General features: G+C 37.8%; 1 protein-coding gene across 2 annotated transcripts in view; it reads left to right on the top strand.

Annotated features, from left to right (window-relative positions):
- The window catches only part of PCSK5 (proprotein convertase subtilisin/kexin type 5), a 224,567-nt gene that overhangs the window by 163,690 nt on the left and 43,627 nt on the right, over window positions 1-17,250 (top strand). The window contains exons 20-21 of one of the 2 annotated variants that reach the window (XM_030237104.2): window positions 433-548; window positions 15,330-15,432. In XM_030237104.2, coding sequence (XP_030092964.2) covers window positions 433-548; window positions 15,330-15,432 — 219 coding nt within the window. Of the gene's footprint in view, window positions 1-432; window positions 549-2,288; window positions 4,417-15,329; window positions 15,433-17,250 lie in introns of those variants that run through there. The other variant, XM_030237103.2, reaches the window with a different exon arrangement.

The raw sequence follows: 17,250 nt of genomic DNA, 5'->3' as shown, positions 1-17,250 counted from the left end.
TCCCCATGCGTATCAGAGTGTTCTACATAAAAAGACAATCAATATGTAATGAAAAGACAATGGAGCAAGATGGGTGATGAAGGGACTGGGCATCATGTCAGTCATTTCTATCCTGTGGCTTTAGTTCATGCCTTTCACATGCACATGTTTGCACCATCAGCTTGATACTTTTGCTGATTATTTATGCGTAGTTGCAACACACTAGAATAAGAGAGCTGTGTACTAAAAACTCTGGAACAGAAATTTGTTGATGGAAAGAAACAGGACTGAGTTGCAGGGGTAGTCATTTATTATCAAAATTAGTAGTAGTAATATTACAGTACCTTGTACCTCTAGAAAGAACAAACAAGTCCTTTGCAATACAAAAGAGGTCTCCCAGGAAGCCTTATATTTGGCGAGGTCAGGAGGCCAACTCCTGCCATTGTCTTTCAGATGCGATGCCAGCTGTTTGGATTGCAGTGGCCAAGGAGACAGAAACTGTACAAGCTGTCCAAGTGGCTATAACCTAGACACTGGTGTCTGTGTCATTGGAACAGTATGCAAGGATGGTGAGTGCAAGTCTCTGAAAAGATCCGTTTTATCACTGCCAGCTTCTTCTTTTACATGTATCAGATTGGTTTGACCTGCTTCTCTTCTTAAGTATGGTTTTTTAAATTTTCAGATACATGAAAACGAGAAATTTACATTTGCATGTGTTAGCAAGATTAGTCACACCCACTTTACCTGAATTTTCCTAAAATACTTTTTCCCCTTGCCAACAACCTACTTTTCCTTCCTTAGCATTTGTTCAAAAGCTGTTGCTTTCAACAGATTTTTATATGAGGACCCTAGAGTACTATTAATAGAATTACATTTATCTATCTCGGCACTTTAAACTGTGAAAATGCTGGTAAGTAAAAATGATTTAAAGCACTCGCAGGATTGCTTGACTTGTGTGAAAGGGTAGTGAGAAAAAAAGGATTCTGAAATAGGGAACATACAATTTAGGGTGGAGATTTGAACTTCCTCCAAATTCTCTATGGCAACCAAAGATAGCCTTCTAATTGCATATGATTATCTTAATTATTCCCTAATAATAATTCCTTTTAAATGTCACAATTACAGAGACACTTAGATAACTTATTGTACTTCCCTCAACATGTTACCTTGTGAATTACTCGTAAATAGAGTCTAACAAGAGCAATCCAACAGGAAAATTATTTCAGAACAAAGTCTGGGAAGATACCTGACATCCGATATAGTAAAAGCTAACAGTGACTCTTGGGTCCAGCTTATTTTCACTGGATTTACTAAGAGTTAAAGACTTTGAAAGGAAAAAAGAAAGAGCACAGGTGTGAGTCTTGTTCCTGTGGACCTTTGCACTTCCTGTTAGAGTACAGGGTTCCAAACTTTGAAAAGTATCCTGTTCATTGTAAAGTTACATTGCAGCTATTAGTAAACTATGCATGAGCCTTTTTCATGTCTGGACATTGGAAGAGCTATTTTCTTAAACAAGTCCAGAGTAGGACAGATATACATAGACAAATTAAGAAATGTAATGTTAATATGGTATTGCAATTGATTTCTGCAATGCAAACATTTGAGATACCAGTTTTGTCTTTGTACAGCTGCATAAATCCATCTTCATTTGTACACATGCAGCCTCAGTCACATACCCTGTAGTTCCTGAGGGTCAGGACACCCATCTCACCACCGTTCTTCTAAATGCAGCTCTCATGGAAGGGCAGCACATGGATGTGCAGGCCTTCAGGCACTTGCAGTGCACCATGCTGGGTCACACCACACGCACGTGCTCTCAGCAGTCTACGGTAACAAGCAAAGTCCAGGAGGGTTGGGGTTCTTTTTCTGTTAATTTACAAAAGCAGAGAGGTCTTGTTTCAGTGCCTTACAGTCAACTCACTCTACAGGATTTGCATTTCTGTTGAGAATGTTTTACTCTTTTTCTGTAGTTCGATTGTTTTATTCTTTTAATTCATAAAAATTGAGAGCAAATTCCTTTGCTGTAAATATCACTGTATTCTAATTATTCTCTTTCTAATCTTTTTTTCCTTTTCATAAATGGATACCAATCATTCCCTGTTGGACCACACAATATCTCTTCCTGAAAAAAAAAATGCTGTTGACTGAAATTCCTTTTGATGGACCAAATTTCCTACTTGTTACCTGCTCCTGAATGGTCTCTTCAACCAAATCTGCATGTCTGACCAATTAAACCTTCCTCCATTGTACACGCCGTGCTCTCCAAACCTTCAACTTCCCCTCCTTCTCTTGCTGCTACCCTCTGGAAGCCACGGAAGAGTCCTGGGCCGAGGGAGGATTCTGTATGCTGGTGAAAAAGAACAATCTCTGCCAGAGGAAAGTGCTTCAGCAATTGTGTTGCAGAACATGTAAACAAAAGGGGTGAACTGACACCTCCCAGCATCCTCCTCCTCCTGTTGACTTACAGATTAATTCATATTACTGAAAAAGGAAAAAAAAAGAAAGAAAAAGAAAGCAAGCCACCTTTCTCCCTCTCCCCCCTCTTTGTCTGGGGAGATGGCGAACTGTTTGTTGGAACTTAATGGAAAAACTACAACACGCCTACCTTTCATAACTGGGTGTCTAGAGCTGAGCATCCAGGATCACAGAGTCAGTATTGTGTGACCAAAGCATTTGATGCCAAAATTAACATTTAACTCTTGATTTGATTTCCTGTCAACCTTAGGATTATTCCCGTTTTTTGAAGGTTCTTTTTCTTCCCTTCTTTCCTGCTTCTTTCCACTTCAAGATGTTTAAATAGTGTTTCAAGAATACAACACAAGTTTACATGGATTAAAACTAAACAATACAAAAAAAATTGCATTAGTCTTTTTTTGTGCTGTATGTGTTGACAGGGGGAACTTGAGTTCCTGAGGGGATCAGAAACATCATTAGTGCAGGACTAAGTTCTGCCCCTTTTCTAACACTATTTTAAAGAATGGAAAGTGAACATTTCTGCACACATTTCTTTCTTATTTCCTCTACTGTATGCTTTTTTTTTGTATCACATGCGGTATGTATATATGTTTGCCCAAAATGTGGTTTTGGTCATATAGATTTCATTTTTAGACAGGTGGCTTATTAACAGATATGCTAGGATTTTTATTTTATTTTTTTAAATTGTCAAAGCTATTTCAAATAAACATAAGAAACCCATTGTTCCTGTAGTGGACAAATTTAGAATATACTACTTCTCTTGATTTGCATAAGTGAGAGTAATGTATATGCTCAGAAGTCAGAAAACATTGCTAACATGTAAGAAGTATTCATAAATTATTGTTGTCTTGTAATGTTCATTTAAAAAGGGGATATTATCATACAGATATGTGGAACTGTTTCATAGTGCCCATATGTAAATGCCAGTGTGACTATATACAACAGGATGTGTTTACAGGACTGGATTTATAATTGTGCCAAATACACCTCCAGGAAAAATTGCATATAGGGCAATAAATCAGTGGTTCTCTTGGTGCCATGATGGGCCTGAATCTGCTTTTAACTGCTCACAGTAGAAATTTCAGCAGGAATAGTCCTGCTAAGGCCAATGGAGTTACCTAACTGTAAATTAGTCCTGAGGGATAAGAGAAGTGGCCCCAGCCTCACTCTTTTTCTACCCAGGCATGTGGCTGCCAGTACAAATTTCTGTTTAATTTGTCTTCTTCAACTTCACTCAGCATACTGTTCAAAAGAAAACAACAATTGAACTTTAAAGATACTGTTTACTGGGGATAATACTAAAAACATGCAAAGTGTCTTTCTCAGTTACCTTTCCAGGACATACAAACAGAAAATGGATTTCAGCTGTTTAAGCATGTAAATCCTGGGAAATAAAGGGGATCAAAAATTACTGTGGATGCTTTACAAACTAATTCAAACCTTTAGAGGTAATGTCCTCTTAGCAGAGAGCAGATAAACTATTTCAGCCTGGTTCAGTATGAGAGAGTGCAGTCAAGCTCCTTTGGTGCCCATTACAAATTTCCTGATAAACATTCAAATTTGTGCTAGTTTAACTACTAGTCTGTTACTGCCTCATTTCTCAGTATAGCGTGTTTAAATAGAACATAATGCTTTCAAAGTTTAAGTTAATATTATATATGTTATATATAAATATATATTCACTATTGAGATTTAATTATGTAATGGATTGTAAAGAATCTGTTTGGATACTTACAAATGTCTCTAACACTATTATAGAGAAGAAATTAATAACTTTGTTTTCTTTAAAAAAAACTGACATTGTTATAACGAAATCCATTTTTACTGAAAAAATACTGTACATGTGTAAAATGTTCAGTTGTTATTTGTAAAATAGGGTAGTTCTGTTGTAATTGATATTGGCCAAAATCAATGTTATTCCATATTTTATTTTTTCTATTAAATTAACCTAAATTCCTGTTCTTTTGGTCTGGAAAAACATGTTGCTCCATATGCTAAACATCTTTATTGAAGGATGTAGGTAGCTCTGTGGTATAGAGCACTTAGATACCTGGGTGTTTAATTTTATTACAGACGTCTTTTAGTTGAAGTGATGAAATTTATGATTGCAGGAATACCTGGTTTAAGTGGAGATCACTTTTGTTTAGTACCAGTACAGCCATATCTGAACCCTAATGGGTAACAATGTTGACTTCCTCTGATCTGTAAGAGTTTGTGATGGGTCTAATCTGTTGTGTGTCCAGGATTAAAAACCAGAATTTGTAACTACCTATTGGCTCAGGCAGTTAAGAAGGAAGGTCTCATCTTTGCAGTCATACAGAGTGGCCACTTGCACAGTGTGGTGTCAGTGTCTGTTCTCGTGCTTGCCTGCAGTGCAGCCCAGGTCACAGCCACAGAGTGCCCCTTCAACAGTGCCCATCTGTCCTGTCCTTGCCACACCACAAGGGCTCCCTGCAGCCTCCTTCATTCCCCCTGCAGGGTGAGCTTCTTCCCTGGCCTGAGCTGATGCTCGTGTTCATTTCCCACTTAGTCCCACAGCCTGAGTGGAGAGAAAAATAGCAAATTACCCAAGGGGTGGTATGTTCAGATGGCATTTTAAGCACATTTGAGGCCATGTAAAGAACTTCCTGAAAAAAACTCCACCACTTTTTTGGCCTTAGACATCTCGTTGTCACTGACCTGTTTTGACCTGGTTTCAAAAGGAGTTAGTTTCCCTGTCAGTCCCCAGAAGCATGCAAGTGTGGGATGGCACATTCTTAGCAGTAGTTTGGTGAGACCACACTTGGAAAAAAGCTTGCTTGCAGAGTTGTATGAAGAATTGCTTGTTTCAGCTCCCACCTCGCCTTCATCTTCCAAACGAGCAGACAAGTAAATATAAATCTGTGTTTTAGGTTGAAAACTGGAATTTTCTAGTGTCAGCTCAGACTCTTTGATCATCCTTGTTTGTTTGGCCTTAATGGCTGTTGTCAGAGACATGCAAAATTTGTGAGCAGCCTGTAGCTAGTACTTGTACTAGAGGATCACTGCAGTGACAGGATTGCAATTGAAAGATGTTAGTTTGTTCCCAGCTGCAGAGTTTTCTTAGGTGTTTGCAGCTTCTTCTTAGACTCAGTGATGAGTAGTTTGGTGTGATCAGTATTTGACACTATTTATGACATACAGAAAAGATACAGATCATATCAGAAAGATCAGAAAATACTAAGTATTAACAAAATAATAATTGTCCCTATGTCAGGAAAGACTGTGTATGTCATAAGTTTAAATCTGTTCATCAATTTCATTTTATTTATACCACAAGTCAGAAAGCAATGCAAATTGAAGATGCCACTATAGTTAGAACATGGTATTTCCCAGTTCAGGGAAGTGCTAGTCTAGGAGAACCCTTGATTTAAATACAAATTGGACACACTTCTAGACCTGTTCTTCACTAAAAGTCTCAAAGTTTTTAAATAAAGACAATTATGGTCAAAAAGAACAAAAAAAGTAGTCATACATGCTAGAAAAAGCTTACCACGTCCCACACCTGAAGAACATCCAGCAGAAGCCTGTTGTGTGGGGGTGTCATGTTACGTTTCCTTTTCTGCAGTGGAGTTCCAGCCTTAGTCCCTTTTTAGCTGCAGCTCTTTACCTCAGCCTCACACCAGTACTGTAGGATCTGATGCCAGAAGAGGTCAATGGAAATCCTGTGCTTCTGACCAGCAGCTCCTGGGACATTTGGTTTAGCCCTTGTCTGCCCACACACACCTGCATCCATTGGCACTCCCTGCCTCTTCCCGGGGAGGCTTTGCAAACTTCCCTCTGTGAGGCACACTATTTCCTAGTAAAGATTTCTCTGTGAGACCTTACAGACTACTCCAATCTCTGCTGTGATTGCAGGTTTCCAATGTTGTGTCAAATTCCTTGCAGCTGAATCTGTTATGTACTAGCAGGCTGCTGCGTGTGTCACAGTGTCGATCTCAAGAGGTTTGACAGAGGTATGAGTAAACCCACATGCAGAAGCACTAAAGCTATCTACAGCTATTTCACCCAGCACTAAATGCAAGTTACAACTGTTGATGACCAAGTTAATTCTCTTAATAGCCATCTGTTACTTTTTAATGCATATATTTAAATGAACTGAATGGTTGTAAGAAGGTCCATTATAAATTCAAGATTCCTGTAAAGACATGTAAGAGCTTGCTTATATGAATCAAATCGAGTAATTTGCAGTGCAATTTGCTGAACAATAACTTGTCTATGATTCATTACCATGCCTTATATTTATATTAGACATGCCATTGTGCTGTCAGTGGTACAGAATGAACCAAGAAAAGTTTTGCCATTAGTTGTTTGTGCAAGATATTTTAAGCAAACATTAAAAAAGTCTTACAGCATACAAATAAAAACCCTAGTCAAGTTTTCATCAAAAGGAAACTGAGGCACAACAACTTGGATGACCTTTTCCAGAATAGGGAATTTAATAAGTGAAAAAAAAATGTTTGAAAATATATTTTTGATGAGCATTTTCTTTACTAGGAAAAAAAAAACATTTCTGATTAATGTAATTTTAATTACTCGTCTTACTTAAACTAATTTGTGAGCTTTCTGGTTTTTTGTTGAAATAGATTATTATCTTATTATTTACTACCACCTATCATGATGTTGGGGCTTAAATCCTCCCCATTAGCAAGAATTAAAGAGTTGTGAGTGTAGTGACCTTAAGAACAAACTAAGGCTCTGAACCTTAGTACACCGTCCAACAAATGGAAGTGCAGCCAACACCCACATTGCCATCACTGCTTCACACCAACGGGCAAAGAGGATTTGGACCTTTCAAATCCCCTGGACATTCTGTGATTTCTCAGAGCACAGCAGCATGAAGTCTTACTAGGAAAATTGTTCTGAAGTCCTCAGCATAAAGCCAGAGAGGCTGCAATAATGTTCACGTGCTGCGCAAGTGTACCAGATAACACCACAGAGTTAATGTTTAATACCTGAGCTATGCTTGAAATTATCCTGAAGAACTTCCTTTCTGGATTAATAAGCAGTGTTTGCACGTGAAAACAGAGATAATTTTCACTTTGAGAATGGGAGTTGTAGTCAAAGGAAAACATATTATGGGAAGGAACCTCTGAGCATTTTTAAAAAATAATTGCAGTAAGCAACAAATGCAGGCTCTTTGTTCTGTACCAAAGGCTGGTCTTTGTTGGGTTTTGGCAGCAAGTACATGAGCAGGTCATGTATTTGCTGCCAAAGATGACCAGGGAAGCTTAGAAGAATGACCCTCATACAATCATCTATTGGTTTTTCTGAGTGTTTGGTGGGTGGATTTGTTGAAGGTCTTCTGGGAAACCAGCAAAACTTTTCAAAGCAAAAACCACTCAGCCATCAGAAAACACAGTAGAGAGCAATGAGGTGATTAAGTACCCATTTTTCCAATCAGCCTGGCTGTGAGAAGCCAGAACACTGAGGAGCTGCGAGTACTTGTTTACCCAAAGAGAATTATTGGCTCTATCATGCAAATTCAACAGTAACACTGAGTGTTTACCGGAGCATGACTAATGTGATTTAATTATAATTCAGATAATACTGCATAACTTCGGCATTTACAATTGTCCTTGGCCAGCCCACTGCCCGCCTTCTGATGCCTGCAGATATTCTTTGGGATGTGAGTTGGAAGGAAAATCTAGCTTCTGATTGCCAGTCCCCACAGATCAGGATGCTGTCAGCTGTTGCGCTCATGACTTTGCTAATTCTGTGCAATGCCAGTGGATAAAAATACAAAAAAAGAAACCTCAAATATTCACTCCCAAGTAAAGTAGCCCCTTTTCGTACTACAAGAGCAAGGCCATACCAAAATGAAGTTGTGTAAATGTTGGTCTTGTTGTGTCTGCCTTTAGCAGAGCCTCTCTGAACACTTTCAAGGCTGAAAGGAGGATTCAAAATCAGTTCCCACTGCTGAACAGTGTCACAAAGCCTCTTTGCAGGTGTATCTGAATTAGAGCTGTGTCATCAACGTGGAATATGTGATTGTTAAAGAGAATCTGTAATCATAAAAAAATTACCCAGAGGTGCTTATAGCAGGGACCAGGAACCAGGGAAGATTTCAAGCAGGGGAAGATCACCAGTATTAAGTGTATTGAGGAGGCTGAACAGTTACAGACGGGAATAAAATTTAGGCTTTTATACCCCTAATTAAAAGATTTAATTTGATCTGTCCCTTACTTTCAAGGACTTACTCGTATCCTTATGGAAGGTTTCTTTCAGGCTATAATATGTCTTCATCACTGCAAATTAAACAGAAATTGCATTTGATTAATAGTATCATCTATTGTACTAGTTGTTACATCCTGGGACAATAGTTGTCCTGCTAAAATCTGCCCAATTATCCGCAGATCTCTACTCATATCTTCATTAAGTTGAAGATGTCTAGTGTTAACAGCTTGAGCAGGAGTTTCTTAGCTTAAGATGGATGACACCACTGAAATACTGCCCCAAAACATTTGTGTCTATTCAAATCAGACTACAAAAATCCTGCAGTGGTCAGGGAAGGCTCCGAGCATACAAAGTACATACTGCTTGCTTTGTAGCAGAGGAGAGAGACATGCTGTTATTACCTTGGTTGCCTCTGATGTGTGTTTTCCTCCAGCACTGAAAGATTCTATCTTTTCTGTACCCCATGTGCTAATAATGTCAGCTTTAAAGCCTAGTACATTTGGGGTTTGTATTTCACGTGCAACTACCTAGCTTTCCAAAGCAGTACTATCAGCACTGTGCAATAATTTTCAGTCAGGTTCAGGTGTTTCACTTTAGAATACAGTCAGCTACTGATTATTATGAAGAATGGGAAGCTTGAAAACATAAAACAGGAAAATTTCCAGTTGGAAAGCTCAAGGAGTGTAGAGGCTGAGCATATTTTTTCCATTTTGAATCCAAAATTTTGACAATGCTGTAGCATTTCTCCCTCCTTCAGCAAGTGAGAAGGGTACAAACCAAAGCTTTATTGACATAGATCCACAGAGATTGTTTCATTTCCCTTCCCCCTTTCTTTTGGGACTGTCAAATTTCAAGCTATAAGTGAGCAGCAGAACACCTTGTCAGGCTCTGACATAGGTATTTACACAGGCAAGGGGAGAAACCATGAACCTAGCCAGCTTATGCTTCCAGGCATCCCCATAATTAGTACAAATGCAGTTTTAAATTCTTAAAACACCTAAAAAATTAGTGGAAATGGAGATTTAAAGGTTAAAGGTGATTTAAAAACAAAAAAAAAGTCTTTCTGGGGTCTGTTTATGCCCACTGAGTACTGCTGAGGGCTCTGGCTCTTCAATGGGTTTTAACAACAATTGTATTAATTCTACATAGAAATGGGGGTGAGAAGTACACATTGTAAAGGGAAGGGAAAATCCCTTTGTGTTAGAATAAATAGGGCAGCTTTGGCTAATGTGAATGTTTTTATTCTGCAGGGAAAAGCACAGAGAGCTGTGTAAAACAGCAGAGTCTGATAAAGGCAATTTCCTCACTCCTGACTGTCATGATTACAGCTAACCTGAGTCTCTCTGTGTGATCTCACCTAATCCTGCAACAAAGGGGCCTTTCATCCTAAAATCACTATATCACACTCAGCACACAGCTATTCAGGGAAGGGATGTTCAATCCTTTTCAAGGTTCTGCTTCTTGGCACAAGAGGGAGATTTAGTGACTTAGGAATCAATATCCTATTTTCAGCCTTCTCATTTGTCACTGCCTAGAGCACTTCTGAAAAGAAGACTTCCAATCCTGAATCCTTCTCATCACCTCAAATCATAATACCCAAAAATTTTGTCCCTTCTGCACATTTGAATAGAGAGACAGAAATTTGGACATTGTGTAATTAGCAGGAGACTGAAAACCGAAGCTAGACAAATAATTGGAAACCAGATGCAAATTCTGTACAACTGCCAAATCTGAGGGCAAAGGAAATGTCTTCATTTTGAAAATGTTACATCATGGACATTATGGCAGGATTTCTTTCTGGGAGCTGTAAACTTTCAAACACTGAGATCTTGGGCTAAGCAAAGGAGTAACTTTAAAAAGACTCTTCAGAGTGAATTTACATGTATTTTTATATTGAAGTTAGTTAATTATCTACTTAAGCTTTATGAATAAAAGTTTCTTCAAAAAATTCAAGGAGGCAAGCCAGACAAAATAAAATGTATCACAGCCAAACTCGAGAAAAAGCAGAGAGCTCTATAAGACCAACTTATTTCAGTTCTCACAGCTGATAGATGAAAAGCAATTGTGAGCAGAATTTCTCTGCTTTGTCAAACCTTTATAACCCATAAGATTGTATACAAAGAACCCCAGCATGAAATCCATATTCAGATTCTCATGAAGGTAAACAAGCACAATGGAGGAAATAAGGTAGTGTTTTCCATTGATTTTAAGGAAAAGCCCTTGCAGCAATGTTATAGATAATAAAGAACATTTTTAAAATTAGATAAAGCTATGTTTTGATCAAACAAAGTGGAGAAGTAACACGACTTGCAGCGACTAAGTCTCACGGAGGGACTGCAAGAGAAAAGGGTTTATGGCAGCCAGCCCACAAAACCTCCATGCATGACTGGACCCTCATCTAATTGATCTGAAATATCATGTGCTGTCAATGAATAGCACAGGTTTGGAAAGCAAGAGAGAAATAGTGACAAGACAAAGGTGATGCTGCTTATGCAAAAACACAGAATGACTTGGCAGCTGTGACAGGTGCTCCAGACTGGGACTCAGGAAAGACAGGTTCCAGTTTGCTATTGCAAACTAATTTGATTATATTATTGCAACTCAGGTTTCTACCTCCTTAATGGGAGGAAGAGTTCTTACCTCACTTTAAAATGCATCATATGAAGTGATAGGAACTGAGCATTAAGTATAGGGATTTTGTATGCAGTTAAAGGCAGAACCTAAAACCTGATGTAGCCCAAATACAGAGATAAACATTTCTAACTATGGACACAAAAATTATACATTAAAATCTTCCTATTATGAGGAATCAAGTCTGTTAACATATCATTATTCCTACAATATCTCCCATTCCTTTTTTTTCTGAACGTGACAAATGTTTTTAAACACAGTAACAAGGCAGCAGAATTAAACAATAATAAATGATAAATATGAGATGATCCAAAGTAACTGATGATCATTGCCTGATTGAAAGCTATGTGAAGACATTGCTGAGAGCATTTCTCTGTAAAGTATGTTAGACAGAAACATATTTCTAATACAGAAAAGAAGAAATTATTGAGGCTTTGGCAGCCTGTATTTATCTAGGTGAATTGCTCACAAGGAATTCTGGCAGATGGTTGAACTGCCCTGTGGAATAGTTTAAAAGTCCTCTTTTCTGAATTCCAGTGTTAACTCTGAATATCCACCAAAACCTATTTTGTTAGCCTGTCAGATCTACAGTTCTAGATGTGATTTGCAATTCAGATGCCCAAATATGTAAGTATTTTCTGGTGCACATTCTTGTAATAGTATTCATTAAAATGCTTCAGTTCAGAGCCACAGAACTGGTCCTCCTGGCACTATTCCAAGCACAGCTGAAATGAATTACACCACTTCCAATGAAAGGCAGAACATAGAAACAACTAAACCCCTTAAAAACTAAAGTACTTCTGCTCTTTGTGAATGCATAGCTGAGGTGTATGAATTAGTAGCTTATGTCCAGTGGGTAGGCACACAGGATAAGCATACAGGTAGTGTGTGAAAATAAAGTAAAGGAGAAATAGAAAAGTTTTATAATACATGTCACAAAACATAATCAGAGACACAATTATGTAATAAAGCCACCCTGACAGATTTCCCAGTGGTGTAAATCCAATAGAATAAAAAACTCAAGCATCAGACCTGCAATGGAAAATCTTTTCAGATACTGCATTTTTTTCCCTTGGTTGTATTATTGTCCAAATATTTAATACATATACATATACATATACATATACATATACATATACATATACATATACATATACATATACATATACATATACATATACATATACATATACATATACATACATATACATATACATATACATATACATATACATATACATATACATATACATATATATATATATATATATATATTTGTGGCAGGAGGAAGGGGTGTGGGTGTGTCTATATATATATATATATATATATATATATATATATATATATATATATATATATATATGTAGACACAAACTAAGACAAATCTTATATGTATGTATCTATCTTATAGATACATATATATAAGATTTGTCTTAGTTTCAGGCAGGACCAAGTTAATTTTCTATACTATCTGGAAGGGGGCATGGCCAGACCCTTATGCTATTGCATACCATCTCACATCATTTTTGAGGGGCAAGCAAAGGGACTTGCTCTCTCCTTCCAGTGGTGAGAGAAAGGATGGAGGGCAAAAAAGTCCAGTATTGTTTTATTTTCCATGTAAATAATTTCAGCCTTTTGTTAATAGCATCGTAGCTGTTACTGTTTTATTGTTTCATTGCTGTTTCCAGTAAATTGTTCATATCTCAGCCTATGATTTTCACATTTTTGTGCCTCTAATTTTCAACTGCATCCCTGGAGGGGAAAGGGGGAGGGGAAGGAAAGCAAGCAAGTGATATCTGACTTAGGTAAATCTCAGTGAGGTCAGAGAATTGGGTAGTATTATTCCTAGACCATGACACAATTATATATCAAAATCTCATAAAACATTTGAGAATGTGGGATTCCATGTTACCTCCTCTGGCTACATGTCAAAAAGGCTCGAGAGGCTTACATTAACCAAATCTATCGATGGCCTGAAGGCCACATTATTTTTTCTAGAAGGTGAGAATTATAAATATTTGGTATTGTGATAGATATGTATTAATACAACATTATCTGGGCAACATCTAGAAAAATTTAGAATCCTACTGAATTATATGTCTAACAGCTTTTCTAATGTTTTCAGTTTTAATAATTATAAAGTAATTACTCATAAAAGACGCAGTGTTGCAGTTCAGAAATGCTGCACCAGCTCCAGGAGCTAGTCAGTTTACACAATTCAAGTTTGGCCTTTATGGGCATGCAAGGCATTACATAAAGGCATGGAAATAGAAACTCAGATATACAGAGATACAGATAGAGAAGTATACAAATTGCTCTTTGGGTGAGGAGAATGATAAAAATGTCTGAAAATGTTCTCATTCAGAGTCTCTTGTTTCCTTGATCTCATCAGGAGACTCTTCACTTTCTCCCAGTCTGAACTTCTTCCCAGCTAGCACTGATCCCAGACCAGCCTCTGAGGAGCATTGTCTCCCTGGTTTATGTGGTTCTGTCCCTGGCTTTTGGCTTGCTTTTACTTTTTTCCTCGCTTTAGAAGACACACAAACCATTACAAAACAATTACATCTCTGCCTACATTTTGAGTACCCCAGGTTTCACCCAGGGCTGGCTGGATGTTCCAGTCAGTTTGCCTTTATAACTGTACTGTTCCCATCCCCTCAGATGTGTAGGTACTATCCTAGCTCACATCTCATACCAGAGCTTTCAACTATTATAAAAATTTTTATTGCTGTTTAATATGTAAAAATACAACTGTTAAAAACACAACAGACAGAGAACATAATTTGCAGTATTTTAGAAAATTTTTCCTCCCTACATTTTTGTAAGTTGGTATAAATGTTTGCTTGTACTGTGCCTTTGCTCTTCAAATGTAAGGAACTTACTGCAAGGGAGAGCCAAACTCGAGTCATTCCATATTTGTGTTTTGATTCCTAAAGCTCACTTTATTTGCCAGATCTGGATTTTCCAGCAGCGATGCAAGTGGAAAGAGCTGTTTGATATTGAAGTATCCATAGAAACTGCAGGTTTTATGTATTATATAGGACTTTTTGCCCAGCCTCTTCCATTACTCAAGAATGAAGGAACAGCCAATTCCTTAAATATATAGACTTGGTTATAATAAATTTCCCCAAAACAAATGGACACAAAAGACCAAACCTTGAGCTTTATAAAACTGTGTGATAAATTAATTTACTGTCTCCACATGATGCTGCACAGAGATAAAGTATTCATACCACTTACCAAATCTCTGCCCTAAGAGTCATTAGGCATCCAGCTTACCAGTTTGTACCACAGTTTTAATTAATATTCAGTAAATAAAGAGGCAAACTTTGCCCTTCAGCAGCATGGTAGTAATAGTGTATTCATGATCTGGAAATGTTTCTATCTTTATCTTAGTTTTGAGGTAGAAATCCATATGATAAAATATTTTTCAAGTCCAAATTGATCCCTTTTGCACCAAGTTTCAATCCAGCCAAAATTAAAGCCTAGGTCTTTTAGGTCGGGAGTCTACCATCAGCAGCCCAGGACTGAGACAAAGTTTGCTATACCTAGAGTTTTGGGAAGCACCAACAGGTCTCTGGCTGATGGAAGCTTGCTGAATTCCATCTCCTCATGTAACATCCACACCCACGACAGCAAACTCTTTAACCTGCAGCATGAAAGCCAGCTCAAAAGACATTACATAATGAATACTCCTCAGTAGCATTAATTTTGCTGTAACTAGTGAATCTGAAGTCTCATTCCTTCCACTGACACAAAATAAATTGACAAAAACAACAAAATCACTATTTCTCAAATTCTTGTGGAAAAGAACAAACAAACAAATAAACAGGTGTGATTATCCTGGTTCCCCAAGGGAGCCAGTACTTGTTTTCCTGATGCCACAGGGAAATGTGCTCATTTCAGTAATTAAAAATAGATTCAATTCAGCTTCCTAACTCTGTTTTCCAGATTGGAAAGATCATTTTTTTTCTCTTCCTTTTGTTGTTTTTTTTTTTTTTTTTACTTGTGAGAAGGTTGATCTGAAATAAACCATTTTTTTCTACCAGGCGAATATCTTGATGATTCCCAAGAATGCCAGTTGTGTGAAGTATCCTGTCAGAAATGCATTGGACCTGAGTCAGACAACTGCCTCAGCTGCCCACTCACAAGGTAATTGTCTCCCATCACCAGTGCACTACGAAGATCTCACACTATCATTTGGAGAAGGGGCTGTATTCTTCTTAGCAAAAAATATGAAAGCAAGAAGTGTCTAGGGCAAGAAAATCCACGGGACTTGAGAAAACAATTTTTATGTTAACAGAATAGCTGGCTACACAAGCAACTGGTGTTTAGCAGCATGATTCCCACAGACAAAGAAAAATTCCTTTTTCTATGTAAAACAGACTTTCCTTCATCGTCATTCTTTCTAAATCATAATTGCTGGAATCACAGCTGGCAATTCTAATGACAAAATTTAGGGCATCTGTAGCTCCACGCAGCTCTGAGGACTGGCCTGAGGCATCAGCAGGGATGCTGAGGCTAATGCTGGGAGGCATTCATAGCACCCCAACATCATTCCCTAACTCAGGGGTTATGGGTTAGACCAATACTTCTGACCTGCCATGAGGATTGAAGAGAACAAGAAAGAAGCTTTTCCACAGGGCTTTGCAAATCAGAGGTTTATGTTTAGGTCATGTCACATCTATTCCAGAAGACGACTGGTTTTATACCTGTCCTACCCATAGCTGTGCTTGCACACAAATAGCTCTGGTTCTGTTGCACTTGGTTGTTCTGTAGCCAGCTGACATTTCCACTGGAGTGAGAACAGGATCAGATCATCTAAGGCAAGGAAAGAAAATCCCTCATCAATTCTGCAGTTTGCCCTGAAAATATCTAGTATAGGACTATGCCAATGAAAGACATACCAGGAGCAAGCATTATTAAATTCTGTTACATCAGAAATGGGACCAGAGAAAATGTGGATAGAATTTTGGACTGTGGAGTGTATTTCTCCCATTCACAATGGCATTTAAATTAGATTGCCTGTTCCTTCCTTGCAACCTACATTGTGAGCCTCACATGCAGATATTTACAAAGCAAAGAAAGGACCAAGCACCATTATGCTGAACCACCAAGATGCTTGCAGTAATGAGGTCTCAGAGATATTTTGGGAGGATGTTGCTCTAACCACCATGATAGATTCTCTAAAAATTCTGGATTTTGGCATCTAAGGTTTCAAAAAGCTTTCTGACACCCTTCTGTTCATTGTGAAAGCTGCTAGAAAAACTCATATGAAATAGAACAGTCTATGGTAAAAGAAATAATAATACAGAGAAACCTTACAGAGGCAAGAGCTCCTTATGAAAATTCAGGATAGATATCAATTTATTTTAATAATAAAATTTCAGGCAGATTGTTTGATAAACAAAAATCCTGCTACCTGGGTTTGTTTTGTTTTGTTATTTTTGGCTATTCTAAAAGGAAAAAAAAAAAAAAAGAAACTGCAGTTTTTTACCCAGACAAACTGATCATCACAAAATTCCTTGTCCATCTGTTTACAGTTTGAGCCAAGGTTAGTGACAAGATCTGACCAGGTGTTTCCCATTAAAGGCAACATAACAAAGAGGTAGAAAATGTACTTTACCACTGTGAGAGCTGCTGCTTGTAAGGATGGCTATCATTAGAGCTAGCACAAATATTAGTGGAACTAATATTTGCATGCCACATAACCATAGTCCTGCTACCTCCAATACCTCTGTCACATTTCTCCTTTTCTTTCAGAATAAGTCTGAAAATGATCATAGCAAATGGAATTTATGAAGACATATTGCAGATGTTCTCCAATACCATTGACTGACTCCAAGAAAACATGACCTATCTTAATATAATGTTGTCTAGGTGTAATCAAAGTCTGTACTAATGGCTTTAATGGCCCTCAGCTTCTCTAGAAACTGAACCCCAAGTCCTCAGATAGCAAAGTGGTCAAAG

The sequence above is a fragment of the Serinus canaria genome, chromosome Z, assembly GCF_022539315.1.
Source record: "Serinus canaria isolate serCan28SL12 chromosome Z, serCan2020, whole genome shotgun sequence".
Taxonomy (NCBI): domain Eukaryota; kingdom Metazoa; phylum Chordata; class Aves; order Passeriformes; family Fringillidae; genus Serinus; species Serinus canaria.
The sequence above is the reverse complement of the archived record's forward strand: the minus strand, read 5'-3'. Positions and strand labels throughout refer to the sequence as shown.